General features: G+C 42.1%; 1 protein-coding gene across 1 annotated transcript in view; it reads right to left on the reverse strand.

Annotated features, from left to right (window-relative positions):
• Positions 1-26,754, reverse strand: part of CLVS1 (clavesin 1) — a 177,397-nt gene that overhangs the window by 5,312 nt on the left and 145,331 nt on the right. Inside the window, exon 5 of the mRNA XM_008514824.2 lies at positions 23,220-23,455. Within this exon, the coding sequence (XP_008513046.1) occupies positions 23,220-23,455 (236 nt within the window). The remainder of the gene's footprint in view (positions 1-23,219; positions 23,456-26,754) is intronic.

The raw sequence follows: 26,754 nt of genomic DNA on the forward strand, positions 1-26,754 counted from the left end.
GAATGTCTCTTGATATATGCCAGGGACTGTGAACAAATGTTAGGAAACCTTCATCTTTTGTGGAAATATTGCTTCAGTTACCCAGCCACAGACCTACAAACAGATGTGGGGTTACTATGCTAGGCACCCTGAGGACAGGGTCTTCGGGGGAGGGGAGGCATTAGCCCTAGAAGGAAAGGATAGAAGGAAAAAGTTATTCACAAAGCAAAATCATTCACAGTTCTCGTTCACATCGGTCTCCCCTCCACTTGAGGTCAAATTCAAATCTACATGATTTCTTTCAATACCCGTGGTGACAGCAGGAATACAGAATGCAAGCTCTCTTAGCCAATAAACTGTATGTCTTGGGTGAATGGTGAGTAATAATTGAACAATTCTTAAGAATTGAACATGAGGAACCAAACAGAACATTTTTTTTTCTTGTCTGCATTTTCCCTGATTGAGCAGATGACCATAGCCTCTTTACTTTCAGCATAACATAATTGCATTTATCTGGTCACACAATGAACATCTGATATAAGCAACACACTATATTGTGAAGTATTTGAAATTCATTGGAAAAACAGAAAGCAAATGTTGCTTTTTAAAAACTCTAGTATAAATAAATAAAACCTAGAAAGACACCCTTCTTAAATCTTGCGTTCAGTCCATTTAGCTAAGTCAAAGTACTCTCTGCAAAGACTGATCAGCTGCCCACTGATAAAAATGTCTCCACCACTTGTAAACAGAAGGCTCAGAAATTGGGCATGTTAATGCATTAACCATGGAGGAGCCACTTGCCTTGCAACTCCGTTGTCCAGATCATTCTTGGTGGTAATCTCCCCATTCAGTAGCTTTGCCTTCTCACGAGAAGCTTAACACTTCTGCTAAAATAAATATTTCAGACTTTTCTCTTGGGTCCTCTTTCCAATACTGAAAAGCCAGCTCAACCCCAAGAACAGGCAAGGGAGTGATTTAAGCTATTTCAGCCGTCATTATCTCAGTGGTGTAGCAGACTACCCTAACAAAGATTTCATTCTAGCCTTGATAGCCACATTTTGTTTTCCTGCTATTATATTCTCTCTCTCTCTCTCTCTCTCTCTCTCTCTCTCTCTCTCTCTCTCTCTCTCGTTTCCCTCCTCCCTCTCTCCCCCTTCCCTCCCTCTCTCTGGTTCTCTCTCACCCTCCCATTCCCTCTCTTTCTACCTTCCAACTTCCCCTTTTCCTCTCCAAAATTCGGAATTTTCCCCACTCGATATCATCAAAGACTACCCATGGTTTTACTGACTCCAAAGGTAATTAAGTTCCAGAAAGAACAAGATGAAGATGGAAAACGTTCACCATGAGTTAGTCCATTTTCATAGACCTACAGTTAGACTGAGACTTCTGCCCTCAGTCAGAGGTTTATTTCTAAACTTTATTTAGCTACCTTATCTCAACACATTCTCCTCACTAAGGAACTGCCATTGTCTGGCCAAATAAGGGCACAGGAACTCCATCCTTCAGTCTCAGGCATTCACTGAGAGTCATTGAGACCAGAGCTGTAAGGAGCTCAGAGAAGAGGCAGTCAAACTCTCATTTGACTCAGGTTCTACCCACTTGTTTTCCAGACACCAACCTCCTGACTTCTTCAGGGAATACTCCATAGTCCTGGTTTTATTTCTTAAAGTCCGCGATGGGCTTGGTTTTGTGGAATAGCACAGAAGTGTCTAATATCATAGTCTAAGAAAGACTTTTAATCAGAAAGAAAAGATATCGTTTAAAGAATTCTTCTAAGTAATTCTATTCAGCCTCTTTTTCTCTGTATAACTTAAAGTATCAAGAAAATTCCCCCAGGAGCTCCAGCCAGGGCTTGAATGATGGCTCCACCACTGGCTTTGTGATCTTGGGCAAATTCCACCGCCTCACGTGTAAAATGGAGAGATGATAGGGCCTACATCTTAGGAAGTAGGCATAATGAGGATTAGATGAACTAAGGCATGTAAAATGTTTAAACCAGTGTCAGTTTGGTATATGTGCTTGTTAATTTTTAGCTCTTATTATTTTCCCCATTTACAGATTAAAGAAAATTAAGGTCTGGGGATATTGAGTTCATTTACAAAATGAACCATGAAGCATGAATTCAACTCAAAGTTCCTGCAGTCTCATTATGGAACAAGAGAAACTTGTGTGTACTGATGCATCATGTCACCTAACACTAAATGAAAGACTAATATTTCAAGGTGGATAAAGACTAATAGTTTAAAAACTCAAAACAAGTGATGAGACTATGCTGCATGGAAGCTACCCTTATTACTCTACTTTATATCTTGTATTTTTATAAGTAATGTGGAAATTTCCATCTGATTAACATTTATGTAGCTTTCAGTGCAACATATTTCTAGTTGTTTCCACTGTGTAAAGCAGTATGGGGTTTCTTTCTATTATAATGCCTTTGAAAAGAATGGCCTTGATAAGGAGTCTTAAGGAATATTTTAAGACCTATATTCTTCTGTTCAGCTACCAAACTCTTCAGAATCAAAATCATCCTTGCAGGCAACATGATTATGCTCAGTGGGAACAATTAATGTTTACCGAACCAGATAAATCAATTTTTTAAAAAGATAAGCTTAAGTATTTCTCACATAAAGCAGCAAACCTTTTCCCTATCAAAGTGAACAAATGAAAAATAAACCTCCCTCTCCTCTGACAATACAATTTGCCACAACTTACTGAACTGGAAATAGAAAGAAACCAACCCAAGAAAGAGAAATATTCTATTTTTTTCTATTCTATTCACTTTCAAAGTGAACTATTTTTAGAGTGAGCTGAAGATTCAACTGAGTTTTGCCTGTGTATACTATAACTCAAATTTAAATGTATAATATATTTCTATTTAAATGTGATGGGCTTAGGCACTGACTATCCATCTTATAACAAGAAAGAAGAGCCAAGAGAAAACACGTGCACCTTCAGAAAGGATGGAAGCAAGTTGCTTTTGTGAAACTGGGCTCACATGTCAACAGGACCAGAGCAGCATGGCCCAATATGGAACCCTGACCACAAGTGGCTGTTGAGGACTTGAAATTGGGCCAGTCTGAATTAAGATGGGCTGTAAAGGTAATGTATACACCAGAGTTCAAAGATTTAGTATTAAAAAAAGAATGTAAAATATCTCAATAATTTTTTTAATTATATATTGAAATTATAATTTATATATATATTGGGTTAAATAAAACATTGTTAAAACTAATTTCATCTGTTTCTCTTTATTTTTGTAATATGGCTATGAGACAACTTAAACTTATATATGCGGCTCAAATTATATTTCTGTCAGACAGCATTGGTCTAGAATCTCATTTACTCCATCATGTTTGTGGCTGAGCCCAGAGTAACATGCTCATCCTCACTTAGAAACTCATAGTCATCTCAAATGACCTCAGCAACAACATTATTATCTTTCATTGCCAATATTCAATGTTCTAAGCTCTTTCTTCCATCTATTGGTTGTCACACTGTGGCATGCTGCATGTTGCTGTGACGCTGAAAGCTACGCTACCAATATTTCAAATACCAGCAGGGTCACTCATGGTGAATAGGTTTCAGCGGAGCTTCCAGACTAAGACAGACCAGAAAGAAGGACCTGGTCACCCACTTCTGAAAAAATTGGTAATGAAAACCTTATGAATAACAGTGGAACATTATGTGATATAGAGCTGGAAGGTGAGAGGATGGCACAAAAAGACTGGGTGGGGTTCCACTCTGCTGTACACAGGGTCACTAGGAGTCAGAATCGACTAGACAGTACTGACAAAGCTCTTCCCATGTATTAACTCACTGAATCCTCACACTGACACACACAAAGCCCCAGGTGACATGAGAACTGTGTTCTGAGTATCACTGTTGTTGCTTGAATTCTAATTACAAAGAAACTGTATTAGCTTAGACGCCATTAATTTGTTATCATCTAGAGAAGGGTGAACATGTATCTTTAAATGTATAAATAATATAACTAGAACTTCAGGAAGAAGTTTAAACTACCTAAAGCAAAAGAAATAAATTATTTCTGCACAAATAGCAAAATTAATATTAACTTTGTGTTGTGACTATTGTTGTTTCTTGCTGTTCATTTTAAGTTCCCTCTGAGAGGCAGATGAACTGACGGAAGAGTACTAAGCTGGGGTGAAGTGCCTTTTCTCGTCACACGTGTCACTAACTTGCTGTGGGACTCTGTGGAGCCCCTCACTTAGCTTCTTAGAGCTCACATTCTTCAACTATAAAATGACGATCTTGGATGAGGTGATATTTTTAGCCCCAAGATTTCATGAACTCTACCAGACTGGATTACAATCATCATTTGTTCTTGAAAATAATGGGACTTCATTTTTCGAAGTTCTACAGTTGAGACTTTAAGCTAATTTGCTCAAATAGTCTAAGTACCTCTCTACCTCAGAGTTTGTTCTTACCTCCTTATAGAAAAGCATAAAAATACTAAAAATGACAAAGTTTGGCCAGACATGGAGAGCCTTTTCTGAAGTTAGTATGTGCTCAGTGCATTTATTTAGGTTTCCTGAGTCAAAAAGATTTACCTTTTAAAAATAACTTTCACTTCCATAAGTTTCTAAATGTTAAATTCAAAGCTGCCACGTGCTACTTAATAACTATTTTCCTGTGTCGTTAAAGTGTTTTGTTTGCTTAAAGTATCTTATTGCTACAAATGATCTGTGCTCAGGTTGTAGTTTCCTGCCTCAGAGAGTAGCTCTCATCTGATCCGTCGCCACCAAGAGTGTTCCAATGTGCACAAGAATTCCGTCAGCATTCAGAAAATCTTGTTTGCTACGTCTGAAATCAGTTTGAGCATGTTTTGGAAAGGAAGATTTCAACATACAGTTTATTTGGATATTTTTAGAATTATCATCTACAGGAGAGTTTCCTATCTCCATAGCTGGTTATTATAATTATTGTCATCATCATCATCATCATCATCATATTATCATCATCATCATCATTAACAACAATCACAACCATTCATTGAGTCCTTACTACGTGCCAAGTTTTGCACCAAGTATTTAGCCTGAATTATTTTTAATCCGCACAATAATCTTCTTAAGTGGGTATTATAATTCCATTTTGCAGATCAGGAAACTGTGCCTCAGAGAAGTAAATTAATTTGCTCAAGATTTCATAGTTAGTTGTGGAACTAGAATCTGAACCCTAATATTACTCTTTAATCTACATTTTTAAACACTGTGCTATATGAAATATCTGCAACTTGGTAAGAAACCAAAGGACATAAACATATATTTCAGGAACTGGAAATATTCAAGTTGGCAGAGAAGCGTTTCTCTTACTGTTATTGATGAATCCAAAAATTAACACAATCATCTATTATTTATAAAAACTTTATTTTAGGCTTAGTGAATGAAATCAGAAAAGAAAATAGAACTTCACTCACAAAAAAATGTTCTAATGATTTAAAGGTTCTGCAATCACATCTTCATCTATAATGACCAGTAAGGTATTTAATAATACTTCAAGATCCTCTCTCAAATGTACAGCGTTCATCCACATACCTGGGAACACCTCTGCAGAACTACAATGAGTCAACATGAAAAGTCAATTAGGGTGGAGAAAGGGAGCAGATTAGGTTTAACTGAGACCAGAACTCAGCTGCCAGACGACAAGTCAGTCCAGGAACTTGGAGATGGGGAGGAAAGAATGTGAGAAGGGGCCAAGGAAGGCCACGGTAGAAACTGGCAGCTGCTGTTGGACATTCTGCTTAATTTATTTACAAAAATGTTTGTTGCTCTTTATGACACTATGCATCCCTGTCATATTAACTAGCATCTGTAAAATGAGAGAATATTACCATCTTCTCCACAGGACCATGAGAGATAAAAGAAAGCGCTTGGAGCTCTTTGGAAGAGAAATTATTTAAATTGGAAGAGTTTGTCATTTTACTAACACTTTCCTGTGTGTGATCTTCTGAGCATGACCAACTGATGCTCTGCCTTGTCTGATAACAGAGAGAGCCCCTCTGCGCACTAAAAGAAAAATAAAGAAAAAACTGCAAACTTAGAAAATAGAAATGGAGCAGATTATTTACATTACAAAACTATTGTTAATTTTACTAAGCAATTTACCAAATAATTCCTACGGCAGAGAGGCCCCAGTGCACTTGACGCATGAGAATATTCAAGGGCAAAGCTAGCGTGTGTTGTACCCAAATTCTCTGCAGGAACCCCAGGAATCAGAGTGGGGTCTATAGACATCTTAGGACCCCATCTATATCTGACCGAGTCAACTATCCTCGCAATCATTCCGTATTCTGTGTGTGCGTGAGGTTTACAAAGTTTTGAGGAATGGAATGCGCTGCTATATGTACTTTGATGTGGATCCAAGTGTTCTGAGATGGTCAGGAGGAGTGTTAAAATCATAAATTTTTAGCACGCAGAACTTTCTGGAGAGGGTTTTTTTCTACCAATCATAACTTAAAATAGCAACACGGCGAATGGCTGCAGGGGCTTGCACCACCTGTTTTGAATGGAGTCATCTTTCATTAGAATTAGACTGGCACAAAGAGCTGCCAGTCAGTCTCCGAGCATTCCTAGTTATTCCTAATTATTCTCCTCCCTCTGAAATTGTTGGTGCACACCCTGAGTGGAGTTACTTTGGTAGAACTAGAATATGATGTTCTGAAGCAGGTAGAGAAATGCCAGAAGCTGCCAACAGCTGAGACAATGAGGATGACTCATTGCACCTGAGTTTGAAGAGGATCGCTAGTGTTCTTGATAAAAACTCCCTTTCACAGGTGTGTTTTTTTAGTGGAATGACAGTATGCTAATGGATCTAAATGACAGTATATTAATGTATCTTCTTTGGTATTACTAGATTTGCCTGAATATCAATTTTCTTCCTGAGTATCTGTATCTTCTGCTCTCAGAATGGGACTTGGGACAGCACGTTGCATAGAAAGAGGGAGGGAGGAAGTGGCTTTTTGACTGAGTCTTGAAGACAGGGTGGAATTTGGGCAGGAATGGGAACAGACATCATCCAAGTCAGCGCAGTGGTTTGAGCAAAGGCAAATGCCCAGAAAGGTGCTCCATAGACCCTTTGGAGCGAGGGAAAGGATGAACGAATGAAAAGTGGTGGGAGAGCAGATGTGATACAGGAGAAAGAGCCTTCAACTTGGAAAGAGGAGAACTGAACTTACAATATTTTGCCACCTCCTAATTGTGTGATCTGAGGTAAGCCATTTAACCTCTGCGCGCCTCAGCCACTTTATCTGTACAACAGGCCAATAATCTATCTATTTTTATCTATTTTTAAAAATCAACTATTTTTTAAATACCTTTTTTTTTTTTTTTTGTAATTCTCAAGACCTGAAAGGCTCATTTTTCAAGAATGCTTAGAACAAGTCCGTCGAACATCTGTATCCAGTCTGGCCTGTGGGAAAACACTGCAGTCCGGGATCTTGCCGCTTAAAGTATGGTCCCCAGATGAGCAGCATGGGCACCACCTGGAGCTGGTTAGAAACACAGATTCTCAGGCCCACCCCAGACCTACTGAATCAGAATCTGCATTTTAACAAGATTCCGGTGCTTTGTATGTGCATTAAAATTTTCAAAGCATTGCTTTAGAGCTGACTCTGCCCCTATAAATAACTTGGACAGTTAGAAGCCCTCCCCTTCTTGGTTTGCATAAAAGGTGATCTGCTTCCAACTATCTCAAGAAGAGCCGCAAGGATTTGTCAGGTGTGGCTCATTCGAACCAAATTCCTGATTCTGTTCACTAGTTTATTCAGTATCTTAAAGAGTTACAAGAGTCCAGAATAGCTCTCAGGTTAAGAAAATCTGTCTTCACATGTGGAAAATACTTGGGAGGCCAGGAAAATATTTTAGAAATTCGAAGTTGGGAAACTGAGGCCATCCTGCTTTCCCACTTCACATATTGGTCAGTGTTCACGTCACACCATAAATTCTTTCAAAAGTTTTGAGCACATACTATACGCTAAATGGGGAAAGAAAAAAATACCTGTCTTCAAGGTATTCACATAAAAGAGACAGAAATTAATATAAAAACACCTGTCTGTCATTTCTAGCAGCTGTTTACATTTGAGAGCGTATACCAAGACTCCAGAGTCAACAGCTCATACATAGGTAGGAAACACTCCCAGACAGTCAGAATTGTGCCTTTTCACAGCTGGGCATTAGTCTAGGGCCTGGCGTACAGGATCGAACCAATCAGATAAGGCCCTGATTACAGAGCTGGTTGGGGCTGACACAGATAATGAACATGTAAGCAAATGGGAAGTTCTAGAAAGTGAGAAGTGTTGGGAATTAAATTAATCAGGGCAGTGAGACAGAAAGGGCCCAGGAAAAGGGGGTCATGTTGCTTTAGTGAGGATGCAGCTGCACCAAGAGGAGCCTTTGGCGATGTTGGGCATCTCTGGTGCGGACCAGTTATCCACCTCATTCTGTCTTCCATGTGGAGCAAGAATGCAGTGTTCTCTTCCTACAACTGAACCACAGATACCTCCTCAACTCCTCCCTTTTCAACACTGCAATTCATTATTAAACTTTGAAGATGTTTTATATCTATATATCAAGCTACATAAAGGATTACTAAGATTCAATTTGGATTATTGTTTTACTTTGGTTCAAATTTAAGGTACTGGCTGATTTTCAAAATAACACAAAAGTCAGATTTTACAACAATGCATCCAGATTTGTAGCCTGGACTATGATTTTAGTCAAACACTAAAGACTACTAGGGGTATAAACACCTAAGGTAGGTGACTTCTTATGAAAATATTTCTGTTAACATTGTCTCCTGTTCATTCATTCATTCTTCATTCAAGGCATATGTATTAGACACTTATTTTTGGTCTATTTCTGAGCTAGAGCCTGAGAAACAAAACTAAGCATAAAGCGAACATGCTACCTGCCCCATTGAGTGCCCTTTTCCAAAGCTAAGCCTCTTGCCTGTGTTCTTGTTCCTGTTCCCTCTGCCATCCTCCAAGGTACTGTTCCACCATTTATCATCTTTCTTAAGTGTCAAATGGCAGAGCCAGGGCTCAAAGTGTTGGACTCGTGAGCAGTCTCCATTAGATCATTTAGTCAGTGGATGTCTTTGTCTCCTTACTCAGCCCTCATAGGTCAACACTCATGTCTCCTTATGCATGAGGCCTCTCCCAGCTTTACTTCCTTCCCTACAAGCTAAGATTACATAGTCAGGCACTTCAACCTTGGCCATACACTGAGCTCCCTAATCAAATCCAGCAAATCCCCACCCTGGATAGCCCCAGCAATATGGTTCCTCCATGTCAGCTTGGAAGCTAATGAGAAATGCAGCTCACACTACCCAGGAATGTAGAAGTCACTGTACACCAATTATCACCATTCCCACCAGCATTTCTAACTACCTTCCATGTTTTATGTTTCCCTCAAAGCAATTTCCAGCCCTCCTTGATTCTCCACAAATCTCAACCCACACATCTCTGTACCATCTTACTCAAACCACCTCTTGCACACCACTCTGATCTCATTCATAGGACTCGCCTGCTTCATGGGGAAAATGGAAGCCAACAGAACCATGTGAGCTCCCCTAGCTTCAAGCAACCATTAAGTTGTCTGGTTACTGTATAGAGAGCTTCCTCCTCTTGGAAAGGCAGAAACCTCCTCCATTCATGTTCTGGGTCCTAACCCATCTCATCTGCTTGGTATTACCAATTGTTCCCTCTCTTATGTCTTCAAATCTCCCTCTTTACTGGATCCCTGCTATTGGCCTTAAAATGTCCTCCCCTCCCCATTTTCAATTAAAAAAGGAAGATGAAGAGAAAAGGAAGACAATAATGAAGAAGAAAAGAAAAGAAGAACAGAACAAAAACTGTAATAAAACCATCTGGATCCTCACATGCCTCTTCAGATACAAATATCTCCTCCACCTTCACAGCCAAACTTGACAAAATAATTGCTATACTCTCTGTCTCTGATCCTCACCTCCCATCTACTTCTGAGCTTGCTGCATTCTCACCTCCATCCATGTGACTCCACCATAGCTCTTGCTGAGGCTACCAGTGACCTTCGGGTCATTATGTCCAATGGATAACTTTCAATCTTCATCTTACTTGGCATCTCAGCTGCAGTCAACAGAGTTGAACACCCCATTCTTCCAGAAACTCTATCCCCTCGGCGGCAGAGACACCACGTCTGGTTTACCTCCTGCTACTTTGGACTCTCACTCTGGAGTTCTTCTCCATTCCCAAGGCTTGCATTCCTTTCTTTATGACTTTGAGCCCCTAATTTATGTCCATTCAGAATTCTCTTCTGAGCTTTAGAAACTACATGCAGTCACCTACTACTCTAACTGAATGCCACATGAGCCCTCACACTAACCATGTCCTAAACCGAACTCATAGCCTTCTCCCCTATCATTACCTCCTCCAGAGCTCCCTATCCTGGGATATGGGACTGCTATTCAGCCAGTTACACACGCAAGAGACCTCCAGTCATCCCTGAACTCTCTTGTTTATTTCCCATAACCACTTGATCATCAGGTCTTGTTGATTTTACTCACTAAATATTTTTGAGTCCACCTTCTTCCCTCTACCTCCACTCTCACCACCCAAGTCCAAGCAACCACACCTCTTGCGTACACTATTGCAAGAGCACCAGATAGTCTCCCTACACTTACTCTCCCCAACTCCAGTTCACTCTTCTCACAACAGATAGAGTGAGCTTTTTAGTAAACTCAGTATATTCATCTTACTCCCCTGCTTAAAACCTGTCTATGACTTCCCATTGCTCATGGGATGCAGCCAGTCTTATTAAGACCTTGTGGCCCTGCCCGGCAGATCCCCACACACCTCCCCAGCCCTTCTCCTCTTGCTTTCTATTCTCCAACCCCTCTGGTCTTTTTTGTTTTTGCTTTTGTTTTAATTCTGTATTTCATTGAATCTAAGATGTCATCAATTGTAGGACACATCCTGATTTCATGAATCTTTAATGTAAAAAAATTTATCTTATAATTGGTGACACACAGTAGTTCCTGGCTCTGGCCCTGCCCCTTCCGAATGCAGGGTGCTTGCTCCCACTTCCACTCCTCCTCCTTTTTCCTGGGAAAGACTTTCTCATCCTTCAAGTCTCAGCTTATGTGTGACTTCCTCAGGGAAGACCTTCCTGACCACCACTCTCTCCAGACTAGGTTGGGACCCTCATTATGCACCCTCATGGTACACTGTAATTTTCAGAGCACTTGTCACGGTGATAATGAAACAGCTGTTTGTGTAGTAATGTGTTTGAAGTCTGTCTCCTTTAACAGACTATGGACTCGGAGAGCAGGAGCATTGTCTGTCCTGCTAACCACTCTATCCTCAGCAGCTAATACCGGCCTGCACTTCATTTAATCCTCACAGCACAGCAATATGGCAGATCTATTAACTTCCATCTTAGAGAGGGGAAAACAAGGTCACAGAGAGATAGCTACTCAGGTCACGTGGCTACTAATTTAAACTCATAGAATCTGATTTCAGATCCAGGTCCCTTAACTGCTCTCTATCCTATACTGTTTCTTGGTGCTTGATAGGTACTCAATACAAATTTGTTGAATGAATAAATGAATAAAATTTTCAAGAAGATAAGTATTACTAATGTTAATTTTAATGAAATCCAGAAACTGTGAGAAATAAAAAGAATATGGAGTCAGTTATTGATAACCTTAGAGACAATTTCAAATTCTGATCAAACTGATTACAAAGACCATATTACTGTCCTATTCTATTATGGACGGTTGATGATAATTTCCTATCACTCTGCAAAGCACCCTATTCCTAACAGCATTTACTGTCATACAATTTCTTCCTTCCTTCTTTCTTTTGTGTTCTCCTTCCTTCTTTCTTTCCTATTACCTTCTCCTTTTTTCTCCCTCCCTCTCTCCTCCCTTCTTCCTTCCTTCTTGAGGAAATATGTATTGAGCACCTACTATATCCTAGGGAATATGTGAGGCACGGGATACATATTGGTGAATGAAACAACAGAATCCCTCCTGCCCTCAGAGAGTGTATAATCTATAGAAGGGAGATTGAATACATAAGTAACACCAGATTTATAATCATGGGATTGTGATCCCTATGAAGAAGGAAACAGAGTTCGGTGACAGAGAGCACCAGAATGGGAAGCGAGGGCTCATCGAGATGGGGATGGTGAAGAACTCCCTTCAGGGAAGTGAATGAAAGAAGCCAGGTCTGATGAGTGAGGAGTTGTCCCCTAGTGAGGGGAAGCACATCCCAGATCAGGGGGACCTGGGAGAAGACAAAGCCCTGCACATTGAAGGGGTGGACAGAAGCCAGTGTGGCCAGGGCCTGTGATAAGGGGAGCAGCCTTTATCTGATGCAGGAGACCAGTGGGAAGCCTCTGAAGGGTGTTAGGCAAAGGACTGGCATCACTACGATTTTTAAACATTACTCTCAAGACTACATGGATAACAGTTTAGATTCACAGGCTGGAGAAGAAGGATCAACACCAACAAAGACCAGTAAAGACGTAATGCTATCCAAGCCTAAGAGGGCAGGCTTACAGCAGAGGAGGCGGGTGCTTGGGAAATAGGGGCTCCGATGAAGACAGGCCCTTAGGGCAGACAGGGAGGAAAAGAGGCGGGGGCGGGGGAGGGTCTGTTGCTAATTCCTCTCTCTCCTTGGCTTTCCCTCTGTGCCCTGCACCCACTGTGCCTGGCCACATTCTGGGTACAGGGCTCCAAGGGTACAAAAGGCCTGAAACTGGCCCTGTGCATTAATTAAGGCAAGATAAGGGAAAGGGCCAATGAAAGTCCGACTTCCAACCAGGAATTCAAAGCATCTCCCTTCAAGCCACCATGCCACATCATTGCCTGCTTCTCTGTTAGGGGCCTGGGAATTTTCATTGTTAGTGAGAAACGGAGAGAAATCAAAACTCTAACAAAATGGACATGCTTAGGTACAATGCTGGGGAAGAAAGAAACGTACTATGTATTGTACTGTTCTTCTATAGTGCTCTGCGGTTTACTTTCTCACCCTCTGCCAGCTGATTGACAGTAAGCCCCTGAGGTTAGTAACATCCAATTTATGGTTGAGAAAGCCGAGACTCTGCACGGTTAAATGACTTGCCCAAGGTGACACAACTAGGAAAATCAGTGGACGGAGTGGATCAGAACCCGCGTCTAGTGTGATAAGGGGAGATTGGGAAATAAAGACCAATAGAGAGGAAAAGACAGTACAACCACTGCCTGAAAGTCAAGCAGCCGGGATTAGGATGCGGGGCCACGTGCCCAGAGCCCCTGAGGCCCATCCTGCAGAGCAGCGGAGCAAAGAGATGCTAAGGCTCAGTGGGGCTGATTACCACACGAACAGGAACCCAGTTGCATCCAAGTGGGGCCATAAGGGAGTTCCCAACGAGATGCCGGAAGCTCAACAATGCCCACTTATGGCCTTGACGTCAAAACTCGGACACCACAGTTTGGACACCGTAAGCCCAAATGACATCTACAAGGTTTGCCTAAACCTAAACAGGAACTGTAATTCCGTAAGCAAGCAGCATACTGTTTTTAAGAATGACATTCAAAGAGATTTTTATCACATATTATGTCAATATTTGTTTGCATCCATACGATCATTAAAGCTTGTAAGAGATTCATGGCTGGCTGGATGTTGGGCACAAACAGCATCAGCTTTGTTAGAATCGGGCAAAATCTTTGCTTACCAACAGTGTTCTTTGTTTCTCCTGCTTAGACTACATCTCCCTTTCCAAGTAATTGCGTCTGACCACGGTGATCAGCAAACAGGAGTCTTTTTCAGAACACCCACTGTGAGTAATCAAACACTTTGCATTGGAAACTAGATCCAGTTGGTTCACCCGCATCTGTTTATTTCCCTCTAATTCAACCCTACTGCTTTGCTCTTCCAGCAGCTTAGATCTCTTTATCTCATAATTTGTCATGTCATTCTTTAAAAAGGAAACATACCCCTGTACATGATGCTTTATCTAACCTCATTCATTTTCTTATCGACCAAATTCATTGTGTAGATTTTCTTTCACCCTAATGTTACATGGCTTTACAGGATGTGCTTGTGAGGAGACGGCACTCTGCATTTTTGCCACAGAAAAGAAGGCTGTATAAAAACAGGATATCCACCTCAGCCAGATGTGCAAGTAGCGATGAGGCTAAGCAGCTATTTCCCTTTGTTCTTTAAGGAATGTTAACAAATTCCTGTCAGCATCCATGAAACATGTCAGTATCCAATAACCTACATAAAACACTGAGCATTTATGACTTACCCAAGAGGCCTTTGCTTCTAGAAGCAATGAGATCTCAGGCATTAGCTGCCTGAGTAGGAATGACACCCCAAAACGAAGAAATGTAATTCTGTTTGAGTTGGAAACCAGTCACGAGACAACTTAGGGGGCAGCATAGACTGTGGTCATTCATTAAGAAATGATGTATTATGTAATTTTATTGAACGTAACATCCATATGGAACATCTGTTCCTGGGCCACACAGCAAAATGGACCCTTTCTGCGCTGACTGCTTAGAAGACAAGGGTCCTCCTGTTCCCACACTGCCACCCCTCATCCTTTTTGTATGGATCGTATTTCATGATGATGTATTACTTCTGCCGGAAATGAGTAGTTATCCAGCAAATGCATCCATTCACCCTATAAAAAGAGGACTACATGCTGAAAGATCACCAAGGTCATGGGCAATTCTACTTACAGCTGAGAACGGTTAAACTGACTTTTACCACCCAGGCAGGGCCCAGGAGGGAATAACGTGGTCTAAAATTTCCTTCTGGCTGAGAAATAGCTCAATCCAGGTGTTTCCTCCACTTTCTCCACCCTTCCCCCAAAATATCAGAGGGCTCACGATGTCTTTATGACATCTTCTCACTTCTTCCAGGTGGGATCTGGGAGGGGTATTTAGGGAAGATAAAGATGAAGGTATTTGGTCAAAAAGATCAAAAGTAGTCCTACCGCAGTACAACTGGCCAAGACCCCACAGCATTGGCCCCTTATATTGCCCACCATTTAGGGCAGACTGGGATGGGCCTGAAAGTGGAGTCACTCTTTACCGGTACAAGTGGTGGTGGAGCTCATCCTCTATAAATAATTGTCTGGACCCCTGATAAGTGCAGAAGGTTTAATAAATAGATAACAGGGGCTGGCCCCATGGCTGAGTGGTTAAGTTGGCACGCTCCGATGCAGATGGCCCAGGGTTTCGTTGGTTCAAATCCTACACAAGGACATGGCGCTGCTCATCGGGCCACGCTGAGGCAGCATCCCACATACCACAACTAGAGGGACCCACAACTGAGAATATACAACTATGTGCCTGGGGACTTTGGGGAGAAAAAGGAAAAAAATAAAATCTTAAAAAAATAATGATAAATAAATAAATAAATAAACAGATAACAACAGGAGCTATTGCATACACTCAGCCAATCTCTGTTTATGATCAGGCTACATCAAAAACTAGCCCCGACATTCCTGGAAATTACAGGAATTAACAGTTTTGACTATATGAATGGTGTTACCATATAGCTAAAAAAAAAAAAAAAAAAAAGCCTGGGAACAAACATCTTTAAATGTAAATACCTACCGAAGGCAGCAGAATCATTGCTATGTCATGTCAACTTGTAAAGTCAGTCGAGAATTAATAACCAAAATGTCATGTTTGGGCTCTTCCACAGGGGTGGTACAATGCTCTCACTTTTTGCACTGAGGTGCTTTGCTGACCCTGGTCTTTTGAGTCCATGAAAGATGGAGCCTGTGATCTCAGCACAGAGGAGATGCTCACTAAATATTTGTTGAATGGATTTGACCAGAGTGCGCACAGGGATTGCTCTCCACTTTGGATTCTGCACGTTAAAACACCTCTCCGTGTATCTTCCAAGTCACTCTGGCTCTGCTTTTCCTCAGAGCGACTCTGTTTGGCCTGGGTGGCTCTCTGGCCATGTCACAGGCTGGGTGAAGTGGTATCTCCGCTCCCCTCTTTTGCTGCACCAGGGAAGGAAAAATGTGCTTTTCTGCCCATGGTCATTTCCAGGCTTCTGAGAAGCTCCACTATCACCTGGATTGGAGTTTCTCTTTCAGTCCCGACACACGACTGTTTATTTGGAAAATTGATGAGCTAAATGACTGGAATACCAGATAGTACATTAAAAAAAAATTCCTTTTCTTGTATAGCAGGGATGCCGGCCTTTGCCAAGATCAAAATGCAGATGCTTCAGAGCACACTGGGAGGGGACTCACAGGAAACAATGAGGATAGAAATTGTCAGTCAATGGTCAGACCAGTGGATTTCCATGAACTTAAATCAGTTTCCTGACTTTCCAGTTCAAACGAGGGAGCAGAGTTTTCCTACTCTAGTCTCTGGGACATAAGTGTCCTGTGAGATGTTAACAGCTGTCCTACCCAGAAAGAATCCTATGACAAAATAGCTTTGGTGCTACAGCTTTTTTTTCCTGTAGGACTTCTCAGGACCTTGACTGTGACAATAAGAGGAAGAAAAATATTTTTAAAATCTTAGTACCAGTGAAAAAAGGGCACATGTGCACCATTTACTTATATTTTTTAAGCTAAAAAATATTAAATATGTGTGGAACATCTACACTGGGCAAGAAAGACACCACGTTTTTGGAAGCAGCTAGCAGCCTGGCTGTACAAAAAATCCCCAGACTCAGAGAGGAGGCTCGAACTTACGTCCCACCGATTTCACATAAGCGGGAATGGGCAAGGGGATGGGGTGGATGTTTTTACACTATTGTTATTCCATGAAACTTAATGGAAATTTACCATCTGTAAGATTAAAATGTAAATTCACTGTTTTTATGAAGATTAAAGATCTTAAGATAATTCTATGAAAAAATACTGATTACATCATGGCAAGATGAATTTGTGATTACTTGATAAATGCAATGTCCTCAGTAGCCAACATCAGTATGTATATGTACACACACACACACACACACACACACATATGCACGCACTGTGTAGGGGGCAACAGAAAAGGTCTTTGGTGATGGAATGTCTGATGACCCCTAGCTGACCTCAAAGAAACTTCTCTGGCTCTAAAATTTCCTAAGCACCTGATAATAAGGAGAATGATAAAATATATTTTTATATAAAATTTTAATATTTTATATACAATTTTTGTTGAGGGTGTACATCCTGCAAACAGAAGCGGGCTGCAGGGTCACAGCCAAGAGGAAGGCACTCAAGATCAATGACAGGATGGCCTAAAATAGATGCTTTCTCTCCCTGGCCGCGCTGGCAGACACTGCCTGACCTTCTGGTATGGAGGGGACACAGTTTTGATCTGGTCCGCAGCCCTTCCCCTTTCTGTAACAATCCTGTTTAGTCCAGAATAACACCCTGTCCTTCCACCGGGGCAACCACGTGCCCCAGGCCTGGAAAATCAGGTGTACCCTCCCCGTGAACACTAGTGGGTTCACAGATGGCACAAAGCCTGCCTTTTCAGATCCTTTCTCTAACTTGCTCAGAAATACCAGGAGAGATGTTCTTTATTTCTTTGAGATCATCAACTCCATTGTCAATAGCTCCCATCAGTGCTGACTAAGATTAGAAGAAACCAATGGAGTAATGAAATTGTGCATCTGAGACCAATTTGCGATGTCTCACAGGCTGCAGTGGGGCTGGGCATCACTTTTGCTTCTGAGTGCTGTACCAGAGCTGTGCTGTTCCCAGCAGCCCCACCTCTGCCTCACCAGTCTGCGCTCAGAGCGCTCCAGCTCCCGGGAAGGGCTCCAGTTCCTCACTTGGAATCGAGATCTTAACATAAAATTTACATGAGGTTTATTACCAGGAGTCTTTAAAAAAAATTATATGTGTGTGTATAAATACATCTGTATATGGTTCAATATATATTTATATATACAATCTATATATACATATATGCATGAGTATATATATACATGTATGCATATATAATATATACATATATATTTTTCAATATAACCTCCCCCAAAATAAATAATCATCCACTAGTAATTGTTTCAAGATAGTGTATTTTTCTCTGTGTATGTGTGTGTGTGCCTTTAAAATAATATCTATAGCCATTTTAATTGCTTTTTCAAAGATAAAGACTAGAACCAGAAAGCAATTAATAAACAACGTCTAATAATTGAAAGAGATGTCACAAAATGTACGTACTGATTTAAAAGACCAAGCACGTACTTCATGGGGCAGGAATTTCGGGCCTGCAGTCCTAGGCCTGAAGCAAGACGGTTGGTTCCCAATCCCAAGCCATTCCCTCCTCCTTCCTGGGCGGCAGCGCTCCTTTGCTTTGGGTGTCGTCCTCCCTGTGTAAACCAGGTGTGGTCTCCTGCCCCAGAAGTCTGTAATCACACTGGACACAGGGTGAGAGCCTGGGTTCTGGGTGCCAGCACTGAGTCACACGGCCACCTTATCTTGCAACTTCTCATCAGGTGGAATAACTTTTCGTTATTGTTTAAAGCAGTTCAGTTGGAGTTTTGTCTTATTTCAGACAAAATAATTATAGTGAATACAAAGCCTATTTACTGTTATTTGTTGTACGGTTTTAATAAGTTTGGGTACCTATTTTCCAAGCTAAAACACATTCCAGTAGTAAATTAGATAGGGGAAATGCGAAGCTTCAGACTTTCCTAAGAATGGAGAGTGACAGTCCATGGCCTGAGAGCAAGGAAATGGACTCTAATTGGCAAAATAAAAAACAGAAACAAGGAGTCAAAATTATAAAACATGGGGCCATTTAGTATGGAGGCAGAGCGTGCCACACACCCAAAACCTCTCAGAGGCATCATTACGTTAAAGAACAGATCAATATCGAAACAATCTGTTCAGAGAAACTTCCATCTAAGCTAATAATTTTTAAAAGCTTTTCTGCTTAAGGGTTGTACCAAGTTTACCTGGGAAAAGAAAAGAGCCTGTCAGAATAACTCAGTCACTGAGAATATCCTACATCTTGGATTTTACTCTACATGTGTGTCAGAACGCATTGTTCTGAGCCACTTGGAACTCAGAGGTCATTTGTGCTCAGAAGCCACATTATGAAAAGTGATTAGGTCCCAAGGACAGTCCACGAAAGCCCATTTGACTCCAAATGGACCAGAAGCCTGTCAGGAACTGTGGAAGGGGTTAGGACTATAGGCAGCGTCTACCTGCCGGAAGTTACAGCGCTGTTCTGGAGGACAGACCCAGGGCATCTGGCTCAGCATAAGGAGGTGATTCCCAAAGCCATGATTCAGGCAACACACTGCGCATAGCTGTCTGCCCATCATCTCTGGACAGTGCAAACTGAGGCTGGCCAACAGCCTGGGCCAGAGAACAGACCACCATATCAGGTGGGTAACAGAAAAGATGATCTTTAAGGTCTCCAATTCTGTTTTTAATTTTCCCATTTCTCTATGGGTTCTGAGGGGTCAAAAGATGCTAGGAATGGTGACTGTTCTGTCCCTGTAATTTTCGCAGTCTCCGTGGACCTCCATCAGTGAGGCGCCTGACAGCAGGCACAGTCCAACAGCACAGGTGGTCCCTCCTTGTTAGCGTCACTGCTGGTACCGTCTCCCCACTGCCCATCCTGCTGCTGCAAAGACTCGAGGATGCCACCACCTTGAGTAGACAGCAGGAGTGGGCAGGATACCTTGGTGGCCTTGATCAGGTAACAAGATATGTACGCAATTACTAGCTTCCCCATCATAGTCTTGGATGCTGACTCTAATATCTTACCATTCTCCAAACCCAGGTCAGCTATGCCTTCCTCCATGAAGACTTCTCTAAGGGTCATCCTGGTTAGAATTAGGGACTGCTTCCTCGGAACTCTGCAGCAGATTCTTACACCTCCTTTGCAGTCCCTCTCCCATTCTACACTGTACTGTAGTTATTTGTGGGCACATCTTGTCTCCCTTACTGGGTTATAAGATCGTATAAGACAGGATCCATGAAAGCCAGGGGAAATTATCTCTTTCTGTCTAGGAGTGGACAATTTGGTTGAAACAATTGAACAAGCGCGCCAACGACAGGTTTTGGAAGTAGTGGCTTTCATTCAATGTTGACATTCATATGCAGTGATCATGTATAGGGCGTCTGCTGTGTGTGTATTGCGTGTTGGACATTGAGTTGGATTCTTGGGGAGAGGGTAAGGTAAGTAAAAGTTATAGAAAGACTTTACCCTCCAGAACTCACCATTTATAATGGAAGCTGTCACCTCCTCTGATCCTCAACATCAATTCAGAGGAGGAACTTGGAGTCCGGACATGACTGGTCACCCCAAAGAGAGGTAACTTTGTAACTGATCATCTGGGAAAGAGTGGCAAATTCCTATTTTATGCTACTTGACTTTGGAAATTCAGACATATAAGGGTATGATGGCTTTATCTAAGTCTCTAGAGAGGGGTTAAGGACAGGCTACATAAGATGTCATTGTCTCTGCCCATGGCAGGATCAGGGAGAAAAGGCTGGCACTACAGCTGAGGATAACAGTATGAGGAAAAGCAGGCAGCATGTCGTATTTCATAGAGAACACGAACACAGAGTATGGAGCCAGCCTGCCCAGGTCTGGATCTCAGCTTGTCCACTTACTAGCTGTGTGACTTGGGCAGTTGCTTCACCTCTCTGTGTCTCAGTTTCCTTATTTGTGAAATGAGAATAATGATAATACCTTTCTCATACAATTGTGGTGAGGATTTAAAGAGAGAACGCAGGTGAAGGGCTTAGAACACTATCAGTCATGTGAGCTGTTATCATTGTCATTATTGTGCTGTCAGCTGGACTGAGAGTAGGTCAAGACTAAGGCCAGACCATCTCACCCATGCTAGTAAGGTCAGTCCCTTCACTGTAGAGACACAAAGTCAACATCGCAGCCACCAGGACCAACACTCCACAGAGAATGCCCGCTGCTAACCTGGGGAGTCAATGAATTTCCAGATCCTTCCACCACCAGAGGAGAGGTTTTCTGGACACTTGAGTGTGGTATTCATAACTGAGCAGGAAATGTGGGGACCCTCGTCCTGGACACTCTTTCTTGGTTCAGGATCAATATGAGCCCAGACATCCAAAGGAGACTTTAACCTTGACGCTCCTCCTTCTCCACACTTCTCCAGAGTTCAGCCCGTCCTCCACTGCTTCAGCACTGGTGCTAGCCCTCACCTTCCCCCCTGAGCCCCCATATCAGTGTTCTGTGGCTTTTAGTCTCCTTTTCCCTGCTCATTCCATGATCTTTATAAAACCCATACCTTATTATGTCATTTCTCTGCTTAACTATGTCTGATGGGTGAATACAAATGAAAGCAAAAAATAACATGGGATCGTCCCACCATCAGGATTATGATTAAAATTGAAGTCTGATGATAGCAAATACTTTTCAAGGGTCTGGGCAAGGAGAGTCTCACACACTCCTGGTGGGAGCGTCAATCAGTACGGTCATTTTGAAGAGCCTCTATGCAGTGTAGACTAGATCTAAAATGCACACACCCTCTGACCCAGCAACTGTAGGGCTCCGGGTCTACCCTGTGAGGAACTTTCCTGTGAGAACGAAGGAGGCGTAGCAAGGACATTCATTGGGCTTTGTTTGGGACAGAGAAAAAAGTCAGAAATAACCTAAATGCTCATCAATAGAGAAATGGGTAAAGAGATAAATCCATGTTCTGGAATACTACGCAGCATTAAAAACATGAGCTAGCTCTAGATTCGTTGATACAGAAAAAAGTTACATAACCATATGTTATGGGATGAATTGTTTTCCCTCCCAAATTCACGTATTGAAGTCCTAACCCCCAGTGCCTCAGAATGGGACTCTATTTTGAGATAGAGTCTTCAAAGAGGTAATTAAGGAAAAATGAGGTGGGCCCTAATGCAATATGACTGGTGCCCTTATAAGAGACTGGGACACAGACACGCACAGAAGGAAGACCATGTGAAGACACACGGAGAAGATGACCATCCGTAAACCAAGGAGAGAGGCCTCAGAAGACACCAATCCTGCCAACACCTTGATCTTGGAGTGCAGCCTCCAGAACAGTGAGAAAATAGATTTCCGTTCTTTAAGATGTCTAGTTACAGCAGCCCGAGCAAACTACACAGCATTAGGTATTTTCTTCAGATGTGTATAGATGAGTGCAATGTATGGAAGACAGAGTGGAAGGGTCCATCCCAGTCTGATAACAGTGGTTCCCTTTGGGGAGGGATTGGGATTGAGGATAGCAGTCGAAGAGGATTTTAGCCTTAAAATTAAGGTTTTACTTCTTATAATGAGAAGGTACACATATATTATTTGTTTATCAATTTAAAAAGCCCCTCTTTCATGGCACTCCACTGAATACAGTATGCAGTGTACTACCCCACCAGGATCCAACAATCTTTGGAACATTATTCCACGTCCACTCTCATCTCCTGACCCTATTTGCCACACTAGTATATCCCATACCTCTAATGCCTCTGTGCCTCTGGATGTCTCCTCTGCTTGGAATGCCTTTTCCCTTTTTTTTTTTTTTTGTCGTTGGTGAGGAAGATTGACCCTGAGCTAACACCTGTGTCAATCTTCCTCTATTTTGTATGTGGGATGCCACCACAGCACGGCTTGATGAGTGATGTGCAGGTCCATGCCTGGGATCTGAACCTGTGAATTCCGGGCCACGGAAGCAGAGTACACACACTTAACCACTACACCACCAGGCTGGCTCCAACTTTTTCCCCTTTTTCTTAAGCCTGGGCTGCTGACTTCCATCCTTCAGAGCCCAGCTCAAATATGACCTGCTTTATCAATACCTTGCTACAAGTCTTACTTGGCAGATCTTCTTGAGGCACACTTCTCATTTCTATTTGTGCTCCCAGTGCCTAATCAGTGCCTGCAGCCAAGTAAATGTCCAGTAAATGGTTCCAAACACATGGATGATAGGAACATTTTCTAGCAGATTGCTTTTTCATTCAGCATATCTCAAAGGTCCACCATTTCATTGTTGTACATTAACAGATTCCCTAGGGCCTAGGACTGTAATCATGACATGAGCGATGTCCTAGCCTTTAACTATTTCTTTAATACAATGGGGACAACTATATTTCTGGGCAAGCCGAGCCCAATTTGCTTTCAATTCTGGTGAAATCAGCTGAGAATGTATTGCAATTCATTTTACTCAATGTGTGCCCATAAAGATCTTCAATTACTTAACCCACAGAAGGCCCAAGTCAAACATGCCTGTTGACCTGTAACTGGGAGGCTCTGATACCAGGCCTTACCTCTTCATCGGCTTGGGTGAGCATTCTCTCTCCAGGTTGGAGGATGTGTGTTTCACATGCATTGCATTATAGGAAGTGTGAGTATAGTCATTTTCGTCACTGTAGTCAGGACCGAGCAACGTCCGGGCCCATGTTCCCATGTCATAAGGAGGGAGGGTTCCTCCAAATTCGGAGGGCAAAAATTCAGGGTGAATTAGCTGGTGAAGGCTGTTTAAATTGTTTCCATGGAGGAAAATCTGGAAAGAAAAAGTAATTAGCAATAAAAAATCCTGAACATATGACCAGGCATTTAATCTAATACATAATTTAGTAATGACAAATTGGATACACCGCTGGTGATCATGGTGTTTAAAGAGGCATTCAATTTTGTGTCTGTGGCTTACCCTTCATAAAATGTTAATTTACTGCTTAGAAAGGGGGCTGAATTAATAGTCCTTAAAAATGAAGTTTATAAACAAATTGGATATTATTTGGCCATGGCCCAGATTTATACATACAGTCATCTCCTAATTACCCCTGCTGGTGGAGAAAGTAGCTATGCAGACCATCCAGACCCCCAATCACGCTTCACACTCTTCTCCACATTGCTCTGTGGTCCCTCTGGAGCACTCCCTGCCCTCTGTACCCCCATCAACACTCCCGTCCTTCCCGGGCCTACACCAGGGGGCAGCTTCTTCCTCAGTGTGTCCCAGTGACACTTGCCCATTCTGGTCCTCCCCACCCTCCTCCCAATTAACTCTTTATTATGTAATGACTTCTGTTTTTTTCTGATTTGCTCATTTATGTCTTGCTTCCTCATGGGAAGAGAAGAATACTCAGGAAAAGAGATAGTGTTTTCCTATTCTTGTAATACACTCCTAGCTACCTGGGTGGTGGGGGCACAAGGTCAAAGCTCCATCAATTCTTAGTTAATGGAATTGAAAACTGTGGCCTAAGAACTTATTGTGGGATATTTTTGCCCCAGTTTTCTATTTCTGTCTGAACTGAGGGCTAATACCCAAACAAACTGGCATCCTCTAAAGCAGCTAACGGATGGCCATGGAAATTGGTCAAGCCGGGGAGGAAACATACCCAAATTACAATTGTTTTCAGATAAACACACGAAGTGAATAAACCACAAGTTGATAATTACCATTGACTGCAGTTCAGGAATTGACTCCTGAATGTTTATTTAAAGTGTATCTGTGTAATGACATTGGTTCCCACACTTCTTCATGTTGCAGGCACAATACACATAAGTCATACCCAACTATAGGACCGTCAGTTACACGCACACACACACACGCATGCCATACTTAACCATGATGAATTGTAAATGTGATTTTTAAAATACTTAAATATAGCATAATAATACACTGTAGGGGAGAAAGACATTTCCTCTACCTTCTCTGGGTTCTTCTGGCCAGAGAACAAATTAAATTCACATGAGACAGAATAGCAGGAGAACATTAAACAAAGCTTTATAACATGTATACATGGGAGAGGCTCGGGCAAGCTGAGCAACTCACCAAAATGGCTGAAGCCACCACCTTAAATATCATGTTCAGCTAAAGAAAAAGGAGGATGTTGGGGGTGGGGGAGTCAGTTACAGGAGGTTACCAGAAACAGGAATAAGATTATTATGCAGATTTAAGTCCTTGCATTCTGTATTGATAGGAGTTTCTAGAGATAAGGTCATCCCCCTTCTTCCTGGTACAGAGAGGGAGACAACTTTACAAATGGAGATTTCCCTTACAAATGTAAATGTTTCTTAGCAAAGGAACTCTGCTTCTCAGAGCTCCTTTCCTGTCTGCAGTTTTTATTAAAAGTAACCAGCCCCAAATAATCCTCACGCCAAAGAGACAAACCTTGGGGTGGCCAATTCTAGGCCCACACAATACCATATAATATTGTATACACTACATACTAAATTATAATGTACTATATAAGTATATAATAAACACTTGCTACTTTGTTCTGTTGTGTTGATTCTAACTGATGCTGTAATGGCATCATTTCAGGATGAAGGGGACAAGAAGCTGAGTGTCAGATTCTTCAGAAGAGTAGCGTAGCACTTCAGGAAACAATGTATGTTTGCTGACGTTCAATTGGGTATGACTGAATTTTAATAAGAACTGTTTCTTTTGAAGAAATTCACGTATTCTGGGTTTTGTAAAACATCACACAGGAATTGTGTGTATCTGAATTGTAGTATCTGAAGCATGGAAAACCTGGCGCTAAATACTGGCCCTGGTGTGAAGAGCAAACATTTGTACCCACCCACCCAACACCTCCAGTTCTTAAAGAGCAGGGTGTGCTGCTGAAACTGGCCCTCTCTCCTGGGGGTCCTGTGGGATGGAGGACCTCAGCAGGTAGGAGGCTGGACCCTCCACCTGCCAGAGTCTGTTCTCTGCCCAGAGCTCCAGAAACTCCCTTCTATGGCTCAGCAACAAGTGTCGATTGCTTTGTGGGAAGAATTCCCACTGGTCAGTACAAGACAAAGCCAGTAGGAGGTCTGAAGCCACATTGGGAACAGTCTGGGACACTTTTCTGTCCTTAGCACTGTCCTGAGCCCTGGACAGATAGCAAGGCCTCAGAATGTCTCTGCCTCCTGAGGCTGGTGGGTTCCAGTTCCTAGTTTCACACTTATTTGGGGACAGGGTAACTACCCCTCCCATACCTTACTGCAATGTTTCCTAAGGACCTGGAAGCATCTGAGGTCTAGAAGTTAGGAACCCTGCAGAGCATGTATGGGGGGCGGAGGGTCTCTCACATCAGCATTACCCCCTGAACACTCAGAGCTCTTCCCCAGCATGGGGGCATATGTCAGGTGCTATGAGAATGACCCTGACCAGGTTCCCTTGAGAGGTGGTGCTCCTCACCCAACAGGCAGCTGAAATCAGAAAGTTTAAAAGAAAAGAGAGTTAAATGGTAAAAAAAAAAAAAAGAGAGAGAGAGAGAGAGAAAGTCACTGAGTCTCTGAGTCTCTACTACGTGAGTGGCATTATGCTACCTGCTTTCATACACTGTCTCATTAAATTACCCCAACAACACTGTGAGTGGGGGTTAGTTTCCCCATTTTACAAAGGAGGAAACTGAGATTCAGAGTGGTTAAGGAATGTTCAGGTTCTCAGCTAATCAGAATGTCATGAAAGAGTTCAGCTCTGATGGAAGACGCTGGCTTCCCAAATGTCATCAACTGATGCAATTAAGAGCTTGAAAGCCTTCTTCATAAGAGCATTATTATTTCTATGAAGGATGCTTTCCTAGCCTCAGAGGTGGTGGGGCTGGCAGCTCTGACTCAAGAGCCTTGGGGAAAATACAAATTATAAACATTCTTCATAGCGATAATATATTTGCAGGACAAAATGCTAGCTATTAAAATATTCCACGAACAGGAAGCTTCTTGACCCCATCTCTCCCACAAGCATTTACAGTAAAATGGGCATCTGGTATTTGCATGCCTTCAAAGTTTCCTTTGGTTTGTCACTGGCACTCTGAAAATAACCCAGTTCTACTAAATTATTGATTAAATCCAGGTCATTTGCAAACTCCA

This window comes from Equus przewalskii, chromosome 8 (genome assembly GCF_037783145.1).
Source record: "Equus przewalskii isolate Varuska chromosome 8, EquPr2, whole genome shotgun sequence".
Lineage (NCBI taxonomy): Eukaryota > Metazoa > Chordata > Mammalia > Perissodactyla > Equidae > Equus > Equus przewalskii.